Source organism: Misgurnus anguillicaudatus, chromosome 18 (assembly GCF_027580225.2).
Source record: "Misgurnus anguillicaudatus chromosome 18, ASM2758022v2, whole genome shotgun sequence".
NCBI lineage: Eukaryota > Metazoa > Chordata > Actinopteri > Cypriniformes > Cobitidae > Misgurnus > Misgurnus anguillicaudatus.
This window is the reverse complement of record NC_073354.2, coordinates 25,972,149-25,991,032: the sequence shown is the minus strand read 5'-3', so window position 1 is coordinate 25,991,032 and position 18,884 is coordinate 25,972,149. Positions and strand designations below refer to the sequence as shown.

Sequence of the window (18,884 nt, the reverse complement as noted above, 5' to 3'; positions counted from 1 at the left end):
GCGTTTAATCCGATTAGGCCGGCCTGCCGTCTCCCACCGTCTGATCATATCACCTCTCCAGTAAACACCAGACCCAATTCTCATTCTGTCCCCACACCACGGCTGAAGCTCTCAGATCCTTAAACATTACATTCTGTGAATTCACGGCCTCTGCTCTGCTTTCTCTTTTGTCATTATTTTCTTTTTTCTGGCAATCACATCATGGTGGCATGTCAAGAATCAACAATAAGCATTTGTATTTGCCTGCGGCAGGAAGAACACAATTTCTGGTCCACATTGTGACAATTTTACCATGAATGTAAATGCATCTCAAATTTATTATAACAGTAAACGTAAGTTCACCTGTTCGCTACATCTTGCAGTTGTTGTTTTTTGCCCTTCGCAATGCTATCAAATCGAAATAATCCAGACTCGAGTCGTTGTCATAATCATTTTCACAGAGAAATGGGGGATTCGCATGGTTACTTTAATTGAAAGCAAAATGATTGCCGGAGGGCTGCGAGTCTGGAGTGCCATTGCAGATGATCATGGTTCTCCACACACATACTGCCTGCCTGGAAAAATAGCAGCAATCTTTGAATTATCCTGCCCATGGTCATGACAATAAGCATTGAATTTACCATAAAGAAAAGGAGTAGGGAGCGAAAAGTTTATTTATTTATTTATTTTCCGTTTTCCATTGTGAGAAGAAAATTGAATAAATGCCACTGTCAGTTCCTTTTAAATCAAAAGCAAAGGTTGAACGAACGCTGCCAAATGCATGGATATAGATGGTTTGACTCACAGACAGTCCCAATTTCTTCAGAGGGATTGCGATATTAATGTAAAAGCAGAATGACTCAGACTTCATGAAAAAGTTTTACTTGAATAATAATGAATGATACTCACAATGCCAGTGACTTTACTACATAGACTCATGGGATGAAATACAATCAGTTAAATGTCACAATTATTTATCATTACATTCATTAAGAGAGAACATTAAAAATGGCATCGTTGACTTTATGCTGCTCCTGTTTGAGTGATCACATGCAAACTACAGTACAGTCATGTTTATCATTGCAGTTAATATTGAATAACTTGCTCAGGCTTAAATGTTTAGGACATTAGGAAATCCATGAGGACTTTAATTGAATTAATAGATTTACATTTGCTTGTTTATAAGAGTACAACCATAATTGATAGATGTAAGCGATTACGCATGCAACATTTCAGCTGAAATGGATTTCGGGTTAAAATCAATGAGGTCATTAATTTGAAGGAAACTCAGCACTGCAAAGTTCAATTACACAAAATTACAAACGTGCATTCATGTTTAAACACACATATTTAATTGAATCATTTATTAGTACATGCATAGATTACTTGTTTTTATCTTAAAGGGATTGTTCACTTAAAAATGAAAATTCTGTCATCATTTATTCATCCTCATGTTGTTTTAAACCTGTATGAGTTTCTTTTTTCTGATGAACACAAAAGATGATATTTTTAGAAATTATGGTAAACACACAGCAGATAGTGACCATTGACTTCCATAGTAGTAAAATATTTTGGAAGTATACGTGATAAATGATAAAAATAATTTGATAAATGATGGTAATCACATTTTTTTATTCCTTCTATGGAAATCAATGATCACTATCTGCTGTGTGTTTACCATAATTTCTCAAAATATCTTCTTTTGTGTTCATTAGAAAAATGAAATTTATACAGGTTTAAACAACATCAGTAAAGTCTCAGTAAAGTATAGATTAGACATAAAGCTTATAGATTTAAAATTATGTGCATTAGCTTTAAAATAAATTGACTAATGCTTGCTACAGAGATATTGGTCAAAATGTTAATTTCTAAAAACTTTTTCACATTTTAGGAACTATATTTATTTAGTTTTATGTAAACTGTTTTGGAAATGTCTGTTTATATATAAATTGAATATTGTGATTTGCTGCATTAACTTGCTCATTTTTCACATTAAAATGCCTGCCTGCTGTTTTATTTCAGTCATCATGTTATTCATCATGTTGTTTGCTAATGTGGTCTTAAAAGCAGGAAATCATAGGATTTACAAACTTGTTGCTCTTGCGCATAGGTTGCAATGACATAAAATGCTTGACTCACAGCGGACCTCATTGTATTGAGCTTGGTTGAATCAATCAAATCATATCTATGAAATTAAAAGTAATTTTAGGGTCAAAATTGCTGTGCACCCCTTTTTACTGACTTCAAACTGAACACAGCCTCACAGGTGTCTGTGATCAAAGCCAAGCACCAAGAGGCAATAAAGCTTTAGAGGACATACATTTGAATTTTAAATTTTAAGTGGACTTAAAAATTTTATAACATCCAAATAATTCAATATTCTATTCTACTATTAATGCTACATTAATGTATAACAAATGTGCCAACTAGTTAAAATAAAAAATAACTAAAATAAATAGAATAAAATAAAATAAGACAACTTTTTACCAAACTTTGCAAGCCGACAAAAACAGCTATTCTTTTAAGTTTTTATGGTTCTGACATTATGCTGGTTAACTAACAACAAAGATGATTCATTGGGAAAACCATGACTAATGGAAAAAGATTACCAACACTAATCATTAAAACATCACCCAGGGACTTAAACAACCCATTCACATTAACCCACTTCATACACCCCCTTATAAAATTAGGGTTGTGTCCAATGAATAGCAAAATTGAACTGCAGTCATTTTGGCTTAAGCAAATATCACCTAAAATACATATACTATCAATGGAAATAAAAGTAGACCAACAATGGGAAAATATACAATCGCAACCGGCCAAAAACAACCAATGACCCAACAATACAAGCACAATCGGCACCCATTCACTGTGAAATTAGATCCATTACAAAGAAACGTGAAAAGAAACACCATGACACTTTGTTTTACCTGCAGTCTGAGATGTATTCTCTGTCTCTTTTTCTCACTTTCAGTCTTGAAGTGTTGTGGTTATGTCCAATCTTCAGCTTCTGGGCTTGATCAACTGCTTGCCTGCTCCCTTTCTCTCCTCTCTTATATCGACACACCCCTTCCTCTGGATCAACCCCCCCGGTATGTGTGGATGGGGCTACACTAACGGGGCATTACGCACAACCTGGGTAGCCACACAACCTTTAGTCAATGCTGACGTACGAGAAATCATCAACGTCACTTCTTTCTCCACCCCACAAGACGTTACCTGGGCTAAAAATACGAGCCTTTTGATTTGCGAGCAATTCATTGGTTTTATATAATAATGTATTGACTGTATATGTCCAAATGTAGTTCCCATCGGTTAAATGATTATCTGAAACTTAGCTGTGTTAACGTGTGTTTAACAAGAAGAGAAATGGCTTGGGAAAACAAGTTGCAAATTAAGACCGAAATGCAATTTGCAGTTGAGCGGGGCATACAGGTGAAAAACAAAGTCTCCCAGAGGCAAAGGGAAGTCTCGGTGGACGTGAAGACGCCATAAAGGAAGACAGGTTGTGTACCGGTAGAATTAAGAGGACGGTTGATAAGATAAAAGATGTATAAATCATACAATTACACAGATAAAATCATGCAGAATATAAATGAAACCTATTTGTGTCCATGTTTTTGTCCAAATTGTGAGGCCAGACCTCTGCAGGTGTGTCCAGATAATGGAAGAAGAGTCTGGATGCTTTTAACATGCAGTGTATCCCATATTCAGATATGCACATGTTGGGCTTTTACAGAGCTTACGCTTTCATTGACTAGACAAAATCGACAGTAGCTATTTAGGAACACTCTTAAAAAATAAAGGGGCTCAAAAGGTTCCTCACAGCAATGCCATAGAAGAAGAACCATTTTTGGTCAAATGTTCATAGAAGAACCGTTTCTTTTAAACATTCTTTATAATTTAAAGAACCATTTTTTACTACAAAGAACCTTTATTGAAACAGAAAGGTTCTTTAGATGTTAAAGGTTCCATTCAGCCAAAAATGGTTATTCTATGGCATTGTGAAGAAGCACCTTTATTTTTAAGAGTAAATGTTACAATGATAAAGATGTTTGTTGTATGTACCTTAAGTAAGCCAAGGCCAAAGTAAACCAAAATCAGTATACTGTAATGTTGTGTTTAACATGCCTGTAGCAGTTAATTACCTTAAAATATTACACGGCACTCGTGTAATACTTGTTTCTGATTGGCCAGTCACAACATTTCAAGGTTCATTCTTTTTTTTTAGATAACTACTGCTCAAAACTAATAACACATGGTAACCAGGATGCTGCAAATAACTTTGACAGGTACAGTTTAATATTAACACAAAAAATATATATAAATATGTCTTTTAATAACATACAGTACTGTGCAAAAGTCTTAGTCCACCATGCAAGAATTAGATTAGTTGTTTTTGCAATGTTATAGTGATTATATATAATTGTTTCTCAGTCTCTTTAATAGAATACATCCAGAAAATACAGGAAATGTGTATATAGTATTAAAAACTGTATAAAAATGTAAACTGATGTGTCAAGTTTTTAGGGTAAACTCCCCTTCCACTTGAACAGTAGCAGGAAACTGCAGGACCCCTAAAACATAAATAAAATTAAATCCTAATTTTAAAGAAATTAGTCTTTTTACTTCATTCTGCTTAAAAACACTCAAGATGTGTTTAGTGCCAAAGGGAGATCACACTAAATACAGACGATGCCTAAAGACATTTAGACCTGAACATTTATTTTGTGTACATATTTTCTGTTTGTATCTTAATAAAATAGATTGAAAAATAAATATAGATGGACATTAAAACTTCTTAAACAACAAGTCTGGTGGTGGTGGCCTAAGACTTTTGCACAGTACTGTATATGACATTATATTTACAAATGATTAAACCAAATAGCGTTTTCGTGGCATTTGAACGTCTTGTCTTATATTTAATCTGAAAGTAAACGGGTTTTCCTTGCAGAATGTCTGCTTTCATTAAAAATGAACAAATAAAATATTTTAAATTAACACATTATCCCTTACTTATCATAACAATTGCTTGTAGATTAGAACTATTGAAAAATTAACCAATTTTGGATATGACCAGCTTGGTCTGAATACGACTTTGCTTTAAGCAACAATAACTCTCTGATCTTTCTAATAGCATCATTTCAGTGACTAAAATGCAAATTTGCATAGTATAAAAGGGATAGTTCACCCAAAAATCTAAATTCTAATGTACTCATACTCATTTACTCAAACCTGTATACATTTCTTTGTTCTGATGAACACAAAGAAAGATATTTTGAGGAATGTTTGTAACCAAATTGTTCATCATGAGCTCCATTTACATCCATTGTATTATTTTTTTTCTACTATGGAACTCATTGGGGCTCATGCAGTAGCGGCCGATGAGTTCTTTTTTCGAGGGCGCTCGATGCGAAGTTCGTCACAGCATCTATGTGGTTCCTTTTTTCAAAATATGTGTTCTGCGGATCGAGAAATTCTGTGTGCATCACGTGTCTTGTCAAAACAAGTGCCTGCTGCAGACCATAGACTGTAAAAAAAGATGGACGTAGTGTATGTGACGTCACCCATCGTTTTTGAAGCTTAAAGTAGGCGGAACCTGTCGTCGCCATTTTGGCCGTGCGTCACAGCGCATCACTCACGGATATTCAAAAATACTCAAGTGGCCACTTAATTATGCAGAACTTTAAGGCTTCATTTAAACCGATGAGTTACAAAAAAATTCACCCCCCTCACAGTTGTCATGAAGGGCAAAATTAGCTATACAGACCAAAAACACTTTTTGTACCAGGCTGTAAACATATTATTCTCTACTGTAAAGTTGGCCATTTTAACATGGAGGTCTATGGGAATTGACTTTCTTTTGGAGCCTGCCTCTAGCGACCAGTCGATGAATTGCAGTTTAAATCACTTCTGTATTGGCTTCATCAGAGAGATCGGAAGGTTGCCCCTCGCTGCAGACGCGTCTAAAGGGTTTATGATAAAAGAGATGCTCACGTTTGTCAGATACTCGCATAATCTCATGCGTAATCAGAGTTTAAGGAGTTCATTGTTAAGGAAACAATGTTTACATGATGCAACAAACGCATATTTTGAAAACGCAAGCAACACACATGACAGTCCAAACACTTATTTTGAATTAGCGCCCCTCGGATGAGCAGTCACGAGCCGCCACTGGGCTCATGATCGGTTTGCTTACAAACATTCCTCAAAATAATTTATGTTTTCATTTTGGGTGAACTATCCCTTTAATAAAAAGCATGCTTTTGATAAATTAGTCTCACTCAGGAACTAAACCAATAAGCATTACAATAATTATGTAATATGCCCAATATTCAACCATTGATAACTTGTTCCAAAATCATAAGTAATACAATACAGCTTATCACCTGAGTACAATGCATTTGCATACTGTCTCTTGAAAGTAAAGTCCTGAATGCATTGTGGTGTGATGCCACCTCAAAGGAAAATTGAAGTCGGTTCTTCACAAATATGCAATTATACAAGTGGGCTTATTCACCTGTGTGACGCAGAATGATTGGAGGGCTCTCTGGTCAATGTTGTTTCATTCCCTTCATCATGCCGGGCCAAGTTTTATTGCTATATGAGGCGGTGAAGAGCACTGAGGCATGTCCACATCTCTGTGGGAGACACTGCCATGTTTTATGGGAAGCCTATGGCGATCATTTTAAAGGTCTATTAATGTTCTGTAATTGATTTCATAAGAATGACTCAAAGACATAAGTCAATAAGAAAATATGAGAAATATTTAGTGGAGTGAGCAAAAAAGATCATACATATGAAAGATTACAGTTCTGTCTTTTCAACCTAAACAGCACTTTTATTCTGGGATAGAGTTTAACCAGGGCAATGTGCACTATGGATACATAGCCTACTTTTTAAGAGGACATGAGAGAGTTTTCCCGTTATTTAGTTGGGTCTGAGTGACTAACGCTAAACCAAGGACAACATTTTGTAAATAAAACCTAAACCCAACCCTAACTGAACCCTAAAATAAGAAGGAAATGATAAGTGAAAAACAATGGTCTAGAAGCAGTTTAATCCTGGGGTGCGTTCCACTCCAGTTTTAGACACGCACTCGTAAACTTCCCTAAACACTTCCCCTCGGGGGAATCCCTGTCGCCATTTTGAAGTGCGTTTCACTTCATCAAGTGGACAAGGGAAGTTTGTATATGGACAGACCCTCGCTCCCTCGATTTTGACTGAAGGGCGAGTCTACTTCATATGTACACTTCAGGCAGCTCCATATACCACAATGCATCACGATTGTGACGTCACTTCAGCAACTCGCGCTTTGGACATGGAGGGGGCGGTCTCCACTTTCCATGTGATCAAGGGCTTAGGGCGATCCATTTGAACCTACTTCAAGTGTTTCAACAGTAGTGGGCACAACGTAAGCAATGACGTACATCCGAGTGAACGAGACTGAGGGAAGTTAGCGAGGGAAGGTCATAAAAAACGAAATGTAAAGCAGTGTTGGTTGTAAGCTTAAACTTGAAACAAACTGTAAAACTTATTTCTAAAATCTGATTGGTTGATTGAAATGTCCCAGGGTCAACATAATGTTGCCCTGAGGACATCAACCACTTGGCAAAATCAGCCTATGAGGCTAACCCAAACTAACATGGTTGCTGGATGCTGATGCTCAGTGTTGGGGAAAGTTACTTTTAAAAGTAATGCATCACAATATTAAGTTACTCCCAAAAAAGTAACTAATTGTGTTACTTAGTTACTTTTCATGGAAAGTAATGCTTACGTTACTTTTAAGTTACTTTTGCGTTACTTTTTCTTCGCTGAGGCTTGATCTCTTTCAGGCCTTGTAGGTGATTTTATGACTGAAAAGTCCTGCATTCAGAAATTGCATATTTCATCACAAAAATGTCGAACTGTGGCCTGCAATCTCAGTTTCTGACTCAAACTGTTCCCACACAGGTGTGTATACTATGCAACGCAGTGTATAATGTGACTAAATTTAATTCACTACATATTTTTTTTAATTGAATTAATTAAACAAAAAAAGTAACTTGCATTACTTTTTTGAAAAAGTAACTCAAATTTTAATGTGTACATTTGAAAAGTAATGCGTTACTTTACTCGTTACTTCAGAAAAGTAATATTATTACTTAAAGGGAAACTTCACCCATTTGCATTAAGCTTTGTACCGTTAGAACCCCAGTCATGTTTTTGAATGGTCGTGCACCATTCCCTCAGTTTCCCCTGAGAGGGGAGAAATACTGATTTCAGTGAGGCACTTCCTTCTTTCAATGATGCAAAAATAGTCATTTTGCGTCATTGAAAGAAGGAAATCCTGTATCTCTATTGAGTGTGAAAGACTACAGACACTCATTCCTCATTTTTCCAAGGTGGGGGCTATGGGTGGGACCCACTCGCGCTTCAGACCAATTACAGATAAGTGGGTGGGACTTACGAAAATATACGAACACAGAACGAAAAAAAACGATCAGCCGCCATCTTTATGCTAAGCTAAGCTAAACAGAAGTTGTGGAGCGAGCCGAATTCATGTTACAATAACAGTGGAAGTTAATCAATATTACATGGAAGAGGGTGATTTTACAAGCGTGATGCTCTAATCCGCTGTACATTGCACCTTTATGAGCCACAATACTGCAAAGAGCTGAGGCAGATGGAGGAACAGAAGCCCGAGGAGAAGTCGGAGCCTGGGCGTCGGCTGGGTAGAGGAGCCGGGGGAAGACACCGCAACCATCGGCCTCTGCTGCGTAGAGAAGCTTGCCTGTTCTCTCGCTGTGTGGCTTCTTTATAACATTTCTGCATCAGATAAGGATATGGACGTTCGTTTGGTGAAGGTTTCTAGACAAGAGAGGAACTTTGCACGCGTTTGGAATGTTTATTTCACGGACATGTTTCGGTTTACGAGCAGACGCGCTGCGGAGTATATAGGCTTGGACGGACTCGCGCCGTTTGCTTTCGGTTTAACATTTCTGGATCAGATAAGGATATGAACGTTTGTTTTGTGAATGTTTCTGGTCGCGTGCTTATTTCAAAGACGTGTTTCGGTTTACGAGCACAAGCTCCAAGAGCTGAGGCAGCGCGTCTGTGGAGAAATTGTGCAGGGGACACGTTTGTGTGCAGGAAGCAGGGATAAACGGACGTCTGACTAAAGTGAGTGGTTATATTTTCTTTGTTATACTAACGTGGCATTTATGTACACAATAGCATATCTGAGCGGTGTTTTATATGTCTATATTGTGAGAGCAGTGAGGCCAATAATAACACAAATGTAATTACAGTAAACAAGAGACAAAAAGAAAATTGGTAAAACTAAATAAACATTTAAAATGCATACCCTTTTTTAAGTACTTGGAAAGACATTTGTACTGCGGATCTGACACTGCACGTTACTGTTTGAATAAGACTTTGCTACACACCAGGCCAGAGTGTTATTGTGTGTAACACAATGTAACATCACGTTTAAAAGTAAATCAAGATTGGTGTCAGTCAGACACAGTGGTGGTGGCTATTTTCTTTGTTTTACTAACGTGGCATTTATGTACATAATAGCATGTCTGAGCCGTGTTCCGATTAATGGGAGTGGCTTGCAGAGCTGTGCATTGTGGTGCATAGTGGCAGTTGTAGTTTTTCATACAAATGTGCTCTAAAGTCACATTTTGTCTTTTCTCTGTCAAATAGGCACAAAATTCTACATTTATGTTACATTTTGACTACAAATATGACTCACTTTCCATAAAGATTAATGTTCCTATCAGTGAAATGGCCCTTTAATGCACGTTACTTGTAATGTGTTACCCCAACACTGACACGGTGGTAAATTATTATATAATAATCTTAATTTTCTTTAGTAAAATTAAAATAATATTGGTAATGAATCTTGTCTTAATATGCTAAAAAATAAAATTAAGTCATATGTTGTTCATGCTGTTATTCAGCACATGTTGAATGTATGCATCACCTGAGATACACTGAGATTGATGGTAGGTTAAAAATTTGTTATTTCTATGTTGTACATTTATATAACTAGAACAAAGTTATAAAAAAGTTTCTATTCCTCACAGAAATTACAAAAAAATGTGGTAGCCTACAGTAAAAGTGAAGAGTTCTCAGCTAACCTCACTGACTTTAAAAAATAGAAAACTCTTTGGTAATTGATAAGACAGATGCTGCTATAGTTAGCAAGAAAGTAAAACAAGAAGAAAATAATTGGTTGAGTATTTTCTGTTCTGTGAGAATGTAGGTGTGACAGTCATGAGTCGGTGAGGTTTTCCTTATCCGTGTCTGACATTAACTTTTGGCAAGCATTAAAGGGCCACCTTGTGCCAGGTTTTTACACCAAGTAGAGTTTGAGTTGTGAAGTTTACAGCATACGTTTACAGCTGTGTGTTTATAAGGTTGTAAATTTACAGCTGTCTATTATTGTACTATGATGATGAATACAGTTGTTTATTGTTTATGTAGATGTAACCGCTTTTATGACAAACAACTAAGTGAATATGGTGCATTCAAGTACTCATGTAAATGAATCATGGCCGTACTATCAATAAAACAAAAACAAACATGGTGGTAACCATAGTAAAACCATTGTTTTGCTACAATAACCATAGTTTGAACAAAGGTTTTTGTAAACCATGGTTTTCCAAATAGTAATCAAGATGACAATAGTTACTATAACCACAGAAAATTTTCGTAAGGTTCCATCTGGGAGATTTGTATTTACGAATTACGCAAGAAGTCGTTATTACAACATCACGTTCTGTCAAGTCCATTTGGTCGGAACTTCTCTTTATAAAAATAACAAAATCGCTAAAATTTGCTTCTGAGGTCGAATGTATTTTCAACTTCGGACGTCATTCACTGCTTCTGTGGTTTTATCACTGACACGCCCCTAACTTGAGGAGAAAATATCCCTACTTTCAAAGAAATCCAGCATTCATCTCGTATTTACAACTTTATGTTGCCGCGCTCATCTCATAAATAAGTTCACCTTGTTTCTGACACAACTTGAAAACGTACCAACAGTTTTGATCAAGTTTAACATTACCTGTTACGATGTGAGCATGTTAAACAAACCACAGCTAAAACAGGGACGTGTAAGGGACGACTTCATTTTTAAATAGACACATATCGCGAGTGGTCGTATTTTACTGGTCGCTTTTGAATCGCTGTGGGCGTTTCCGTAGGTTAAACTCTGACGTCTGAACGCCATTGTCCAATAGAAACGCAAAACAGCGCAGTACGCGCGAAGATCTAAAAGAGACGGAAGTTTGACAGAGGAAGTGCTGTGTACGTTTGATTTACACAATAATGAGTGTGTTTAGATCGCACGTTGTTTACAGCTTAAAGCAATAATTTCAGTTTGGATAAAAACACTTTGGAATAACCATACGATACGTTTACCGCGGTTTTAAGAGTAAGTTTCGTGTTTTCTTTCGCTTTCATTTTATTGTCTGCAGATAGCAATAACAATGGAAATGCCAGCAGACAGTTAGTTATCAAGCTATCTGTTATTGTAAAGGGATATAAGTGCTATTTAAATACCAAGACCAATAATATTGCTATTTGCTAATTACAATATTTTTTTATAAAAACTATAAACGGATTACAAAGAGTAAACTAGCAATAATTTAGATGACGTTTATAGATAAGGCCTACTCTCATGCTGGCATAAACAGCTGGGGTGTGGTGTGTTTTTATTTAAATCTGATATGTACTTGAAATTTCTTGAATATAGCAAGTGTGCTTTTTGTGCGTTTTTATTAAACCATGCTTGTATCTCAAAAGGACAACCATATACAACACCTCAGATTTTCAGCTTGATGTGGTGACCACCAGAGAAAAGATGGATGATATCTACACCTTGCAGCAGATGGTGGGAAGAGGAAGCTATGGTGTGGTTTTCAAAGGCCGTGTGTCAGAGACAGGCTGGTGGGGCCAAAGGGGTGACACTGTGGCCATCAAACGTCTACCGTGTTGCAGCCCAGAGAGTATAGAGCTATACCTGCAGGAGCTCTGGGCTATGAAACTCACTTCGAGAAACCACCCCAACATCATCGCTCTATATAACTGCCTCTTACAGACTGGACCAAAAACACTGCAGCCCCTGAGATCAGGTCGACTGCCTTTGGACTTAGTAGAGAGCACTCTCAAAGGAAAAGTGGTGGACAATAACTCAAAAACCCAAATGAGGAATCTGTCCAAGTCAAAGAGAAGGCTGATATCCACAGAAGAGGTCCCCAGGCGCTGCTTTGCTCTATGGTTGGTAATGGAGTATTGTGAGGAAGGCGATCTGAACCAGTACATTCTGTCCAGGCCACCCGATGCTGAGTGCAACCACGTCGTGGTTCAGCAGCTCAGCAGTGCCATTGCGTTCCTGCATGGATGTGGAATAGTGCACCGTGATATAAAGCCTGATAATGTGCTTGTGTCTCTTACAAAAACAGGACCAGTGGTCAAGGTACTATCAGAAAAAGTTAATAGGAGATTTAACAAACTTTTAGTACAACGCATGCATTACTAACCAACAACAATTTTGACATTGGAGTGCCAATGACTCATAGGAGTTAAACTAAGGGCAATTTTGTTTTGCAGTTATACAAGCTTTCATATTGCATTTGGGTGCATCATTTAGTTTTTTCTACTCCTGTCCATGTTTTATTTCATTTTTACTAGCTTGGAGGCATAAAAGCGCTTTTAATGTTTCAGTAATAGCAAAGCAGTTATAAAGAACAAAGTAATGCAGAAGTGCTTTTGAAGTAGTAGCTATATTTGAATGATGGACAATTCAGCGACTTCGCTGTCTGGAGATTTTATTCGATTTAAAGGTTTAGCTCGATATTATTTTTCAGGAGGAAATAATAATAAATTATTTTCATGTGTTATATTTGCGCTGTTTTTACAGAGACTAATCATTATTCTTGTTTTGATCATTTAAACTTTCATTTAAATCAATATCTACATTTTTGCTGAAGTACTAAGATTACTGCATAGTCACAAATGGCAAAGCACCTGAATCTTTCAGACCTTTTCTGTTAATTGGTACAAAGGATCTAAGATAAAGTTTAAATGAATTGGGTTAAAAATCTTTGTTTGTAGTTTCATGTGTTAAAGGGACACTCCACTTTTTTTGAAAATAGGCTCATTTTCCAGCTCCTCTAGAGTTAAACATTTCATTTTTACCGTTTTGGAATCCATTCAGCCGATCTTCGGGTCTGGCTGTACCACTTTTAGCATAGCTTAGCACAGTCCATTGAATCTGATTAGACCATTAGCATCGGGCTCAAAAATAACCAAAGATTTTCGATATTTTTCCTATTTAAAACTTGATTCTTCTGTAGTTACATCGTGTACTTAGACCAACAGAAAATTTAAAGTTTTGATTTTCTAGGCAGATATGGCTAGTAACTATAGACGGTTTCAGCAGTAACAACATAAACAAGCGTCTGTCGTGGTCCGCATGTAACTTCCGGTAAACTAAGAATAAATAACAACAAAGTTCTTTAAAGGCGGAGTCCACGATGTTTGAAAAACGCGTTGGAAAAGGAGACGGGCCGACTACCAAAACACACTTATAGCCAATCAAATCAAATCAAATGCCGGGTTGCTTATGTATGGGGCAGGTCTATTAACAGAAGGTCCAGATTCTATTGGGGTAGGGGCGTGTTTGTTTAGGTGATTTCAAATATCAACATTGGCTTTCAAACATCATGGACTCCGCCTTTAAATGTAGTTTATTTATATGAAACAACACATAGATTACCTAGGAAACCAAAACATTTGTTATTTTCGACGAGGCATTTGTTCAAGAGATCAGTTTAGCAACTAGTCAAACCATAAAAAAAGGAAACTGGAAGTAAAGTTCGGATCCAGACGTGTATTGCGTCAGCGCACGTGCGTCCGATGAACCGTCTATACTCTCATTCTGGCGTAATTAGGGATGTAACAATTCAATCACGGTCCTCATTAAAAATGCCTGTCTGAAATCGATTCTGAATCGCAAGGCTGCGGTTCTTTGTTTTATGCACAGCTTGTGCCTGTATTACGGCATTTGTTCAGTAGGAAGTCCTTATCAATCTAAAATCATTATGAGTCGGAGTCGTTTATAACGTGCGTTTTTAAAAAGCATCACTCGTTAAACAAAATCATTCAAAATATTCTTTATTATCATGAAAATACCTGAAACAATTTGAAGAACAGCGTATAAATATTCCTGTGTACATTTCCTGGAATAGCGTTTGTAATGCTACTTCTTGTGTGGCACAAAGGGAGTTTCTGCATGAGAGCGCCCCCTGGCGTTCGGATGTGCCGGGATTTCACCGTAATTCATTCAAATTCATTCATTGAGAAAACGCGCATTTGCACAATTAATCGTTACACCCCTAGGCGTAATAAAGGACTTTGCTGCTGTAGCATAACTGCAGCTGGCGCAATGATATTACGCAGCTCCTGAAAATAGTCCCTTTGATAATTTTCAATAGCTAGGGGCTATTTGTGTAATATTTTGTGTAATATCATTTCGCCTCCTGCAGCCATGGTACGGCAGCAAAGTCCTTGATTATTAAGCCGGAAATCAAATTTTATCTTTAGGGGAGCTGGAAAATGAGCATATTTTCAAAAAAAAGTGGAGTGTCCCTTTAAGGCTAGTTTTCATTGGGTGTAGTAATAGTGTGGGATTGATACAAGTTGGAGTTGGTTGCAGGATCATTTTTTGCTAAACATTTGCAATGACATTAAACCCATTAGATTTTTCTATTTAAGTATGTATTATTATGTATGTATTTATGTAGTATATTATTTATTTCAAGAGGAGCATGGTCATGTAATCCAACTAATCAGCATGAAGTCGTCTCTCTATTTAGCATTCCCTCCCCTCTGTCCCATGACAGTTTTGCAGCATCTCTCCTCCACCCTATCGCCTCACTCGACTAGTACCCATTCTAATTAAGGAGAGGCAGTAGTCTGAGTTCAGGCTAAAATTAAAGCCCTCACCTTCAACAGCACTTCAAATATGCTTTATTGTCGTATGTGATTACATGTTGTTGTCAACTCGTGAACTGATTTTCAAATCATAAACCCTTTGACTGATCAATACTAGTAGTGATGCCTGCCTTAACAAGTGCATTTATTAATGAAACATGTTAACATCTTTCTCTTACATTATTATTCTATGCAGTAATTTTGTAAAATGTGGTTGGTGTCTGTTAATCTTTCAGTTGATCAGTTTCCATTTGTTAATAACGCTCTTCACGTGTATTACAGGTGGCAGACTTTGGCCTGAGTAAGATGGTGGACAGTCCTACAGATGGTGTCCGTAGTAGACTGACTCTGTCCTCTACGTGTGGCTCAGACTTCTACATGGCTCCAGAAGTGTGGGCAGGTCGAAATTATACAGCCCAGGCTGATATCTTCTCTCTGGGTGTGCTGTTCTGGGCCGTGCTGGAAAGAATCACATTCCTTGAGCATGGCAGCAGTCAAGAACAACTGGGTGAGTCAAAAGAAAAAATAGATATATCTATAATAGATACCCCAAAATGAATATTCTGTCCTCATGTTGTTTTAAATCTGTATTAGTTTTTTTGTTTGTTCTGGTGAACACAAAAGAAGATATTTTGATAAAGGATGGTATACACACTGTTGACGGTACCCCATTGACTTTCATAGTATTTGTTTTTCCTACTATGGAAGTCAATGGGTACATCAACTGTGTGTAAATGATGTTCAGCAGGGTGACAGGTGAATTTTCATTTTTGGGTGAATTATGACTTTAAGATTACATTAATGGGGCGATAATCCCCTGGACAGGGATTATCTTAAATCAGGACTATGCCTTAGTTTAATTATGAAATATAACTTTTAACAAACATGCCTTACTAAAAACATTATTGTGTGCATGTTGAGGCAAAACAAAGGGCACTGATGCAATTTGTTTTTAGTTTGGACAGCTCTTACATATATTTTAGTCTAGGACTAGTCTAATCCCTGTCCGGGAAACCGCCACAATATGTTTTAATGCGTCACGTGTTCATTTCATTTATTTCATGATTACAATGAAATCAGTGCACACACATCCTGTAGATCTTTATCGCAATATTCAACATAAGGTAATTTTAAAATGTGGAAATGAATTGAATTTGTTCATGTTTCACACCTGGGATCTCTTGAGACGAGCAAAAGTAATAGTTTTTATAAAGAAAAGTTGAAAATCAGTTCTCATAGATTAGGAAAATGTACCAAGTTTCAATCCGATTCTGAAATATCAAATTTTTCGAGTCATTATAAAAGACCGCGGGCTGTCACAAACCCAACAGAACATGAAAGTTCACATATAAAAAAACATCATCTTGTGATTGTCAGAGCTGCATTACAAAGCCCAAGAATAGCAATTGTCCCAATTTTTGAAGCCTCATTTCCCTAGCATTGGCAGGCGGAGGGCTATTTTGGTTATTCTTATCTCACTACAGTAGCTACCTCATCTGGAGGACTTGAGATCGGTGGGAAAGCTGGGTTGTTGCGTGCTTGTTGTTAAGCGCTTTACTTAGTGGCCCATTAACTTGATATGTAATAGCTTTGATAATCTGGAGTGGTCAAAGGACTCAGGCTTTGGATGATAAGTAATAACTATAACTCCCCCGACTGCACTATAAGCAGAAATACAGAAAGGTCAAATGCCTTAGCATATTTATAAAGGACAATTTTCATCTTTGAAAGAAATTAGCTAGAAATTTCCTAAAAGTATGACCTAGGAATAGGAAAGATTTAATAACAGGGTTTCCACGGGTCCTTGCTATCCTTGAAAGTTTGTGAATCTGGAGGAAAAAACTCAAGGCCGTGAGAAGTTTTTGAAGATATACATGCATAGATACAGGTCATTGAAAGTGCTTGAATCTACTTTTATAGAAAAAATCCATGTTATTCCCTGTGTAGTGTAGGATAATATCATAAAAATACTTTTTAAGCACACGTGCTAAACTGTTCGCTTTAAATGCTTATATCTTCTGTATGCGAATGTTGACTCATACCAAAATGCTTTTTTGCATAGTTGTGTTTGACAAATGAAAACGTCTCGGGTTACGTATGTACCTGTTGTTCCCTGAGAAGAGAACGAGACGCTGCGTCTCCCTTGCCATACTTTGTCTTTGGCAATATTTCAGATAGCAATATACTTCCTGGCTCCCGTGTCACCCTGTCTTTGTCGTTAAGCCTCACCATTGGTTGAATTTGATGTACACATTCAGACGCACTTACCACTAGAGGCGTCCCCAAAGTGTCACCGCAGTGACGCAGCGCGAGTTCCTTCTAAAGGAAACTGTAACAATGTATCTTTAAAGGTAACACGATGTAACCTTGCTCTCACTTAAAATGTGTCCCCACATTTAGTCTTTAAATTTGAGGGTATTGGACCTGGAAAGTCCTTGAAAGGTCCTTGAATTTGAAGTTAACTAAGGTGTGGGAACCCTGAAATAAGCACACCAACAAGGACCTGTTTGGCTGTCAAAATGCTTAAACTGCTTTCCATTTATGAACCTAACCCTATATTGTGTTTTGATAGGAGCGTATGTGATGCGAGGCCGCTGGCTTGCACCGCTAGGAGAGGCGCTGTGTGACAATCCCGACCTGCAGTTGATTATCCCTATGAGGGCACGACGCGCTCCCCCACTGCCGCCACCTCCAAACCCCACCATGTGCTCGCTGCTGCTGGACATGCTCAATTCAGACCCTGACATCCGGCCCAATGCCGACCAGCTGAAGCAGCGCGTACACACTGCCATACAGATGAACTGACCTCAGAACAGACTTCCGTGTGGTGTCATTTTTACACTTTGAGAATAATTTCACCATGAGGCCAATAAAAGTTAAAGCAGTTGTGATGTTGTTTGAATTTACAGTCTTTGTGGAAAAAAAAGGAGAAATATATGTTTATGTCATGTTGTGTGTTGCGTATCTGTATGGTGGTGAAAGAATTGTACAAGCGTATTATTAAATCTTTGCTGTGTTATGTGATATTTTTAGGTTTTACATATTTATTAAACAAGAATTTAAGTATCAACAACATCGTGTAATAACTCTTTTCAAATAAAATAAACTTGAATTACACACAGCTGCTCAAGTTGTTGCGTTTACGCTTGAGGAAAGCCTGTTCAGATGTCATAATCAAGTTTTCGGTTGTGTTGTCAGACAACACAACACAAGAAATGAAGGATTCAGGATGGTCACGCTACAAATCAACACCTTAAAGCAACGGTTTAATTATAGAAAGCCAAACTGACTCAAGCCTTTGAAGTTTCACTGCTAAAGGGCTATTTCAGTTTCCCAAGTCTTTGAAATGTGCATCTGTGAAAAATGGCACACATCAATCATTCAGATCGCCTATTTTCCACGGACAAGATTTCCAACGCTTTAGTGGCCAATCTTCCTTTTGTGATTTTCCTCACACAAGACAGGAAATCAAATGGGTTTTTGCTTGGACAACGCACTCCATCTTCCAGCAGAATTTGGAGTCTCCCTCTATGATGGATATAATAATATCCGCTAGGATTCGAACACATTTCAATTCAGTAGTTTCCAGTATTTCCCGACTGCACACCACAACGCTCCAGTCATTTTTTTTAGTTCTATACAAAATTGATCAAGTAGTTAAGTGCAGTGTTGATTTAAAGGATGATGATGATATGAAACCCTACGGCCTCCTCCGGCAATAATATAAAGCATGTGCGACTTTCCTAAGTGGATCTCATCTGTGACATTTCCCTCTCTGGAGACACTTTGCCCTTTTCCTCACGCTTCACCGGTTTGCAAATGATACACTGGGATTGCTCACCTCGACCTCCGCAGCAAAATATGCACATTATCTAAACAGCGCACTCATTCTCTAAGGTCATCATCTCAGATAC

At 37.5% G+C, this 18,884-nt stretch overlaps 1 protein-coding gene across 2 annotated transcripts in view; it reads left to right on the top strand.

The window, feature by feature from the left end:
* Nucleotides 1–17,856, top strand: part of LOC129430130 (serine/threonine-protein kinase pdik1l-B) — a 29,229-nt gene extending 11,373 nt beyond the window's left edge. Inside the window, exons 1-4 of one of the 2 annotated variants that reach the window (XM_055187171.2) lie at nt 11,221–11,407; nt 11,779–12,451; nt 15,253–15,478; nt 17,543–17,856. In XM_055187171.2, coding sequence (XP_055043146.2) covers nt 11,837–12,451; nt 15,253–15,478; nt 17,543–17,775 — 1,074 coding nt within the window. In that variant the 5' untranslated portion in view covers nt 11,221–11,407; nt 11,779–11,836 and the 3' untranslated portion in view covers nt 17,776–17,856. Of the gene's footprint in view, nt 1–11,220; nt 11,408–11,778; nt 12,452–15,252; nt 15,479–17,542 lie in introns of those variants that run through there. The other variant, XM_055187170.2, reaches the window with a different exon arrangement.
* The last annotated feature ends 1,028 nt before the right edge of the window (nt 17,857–18,884 follow it).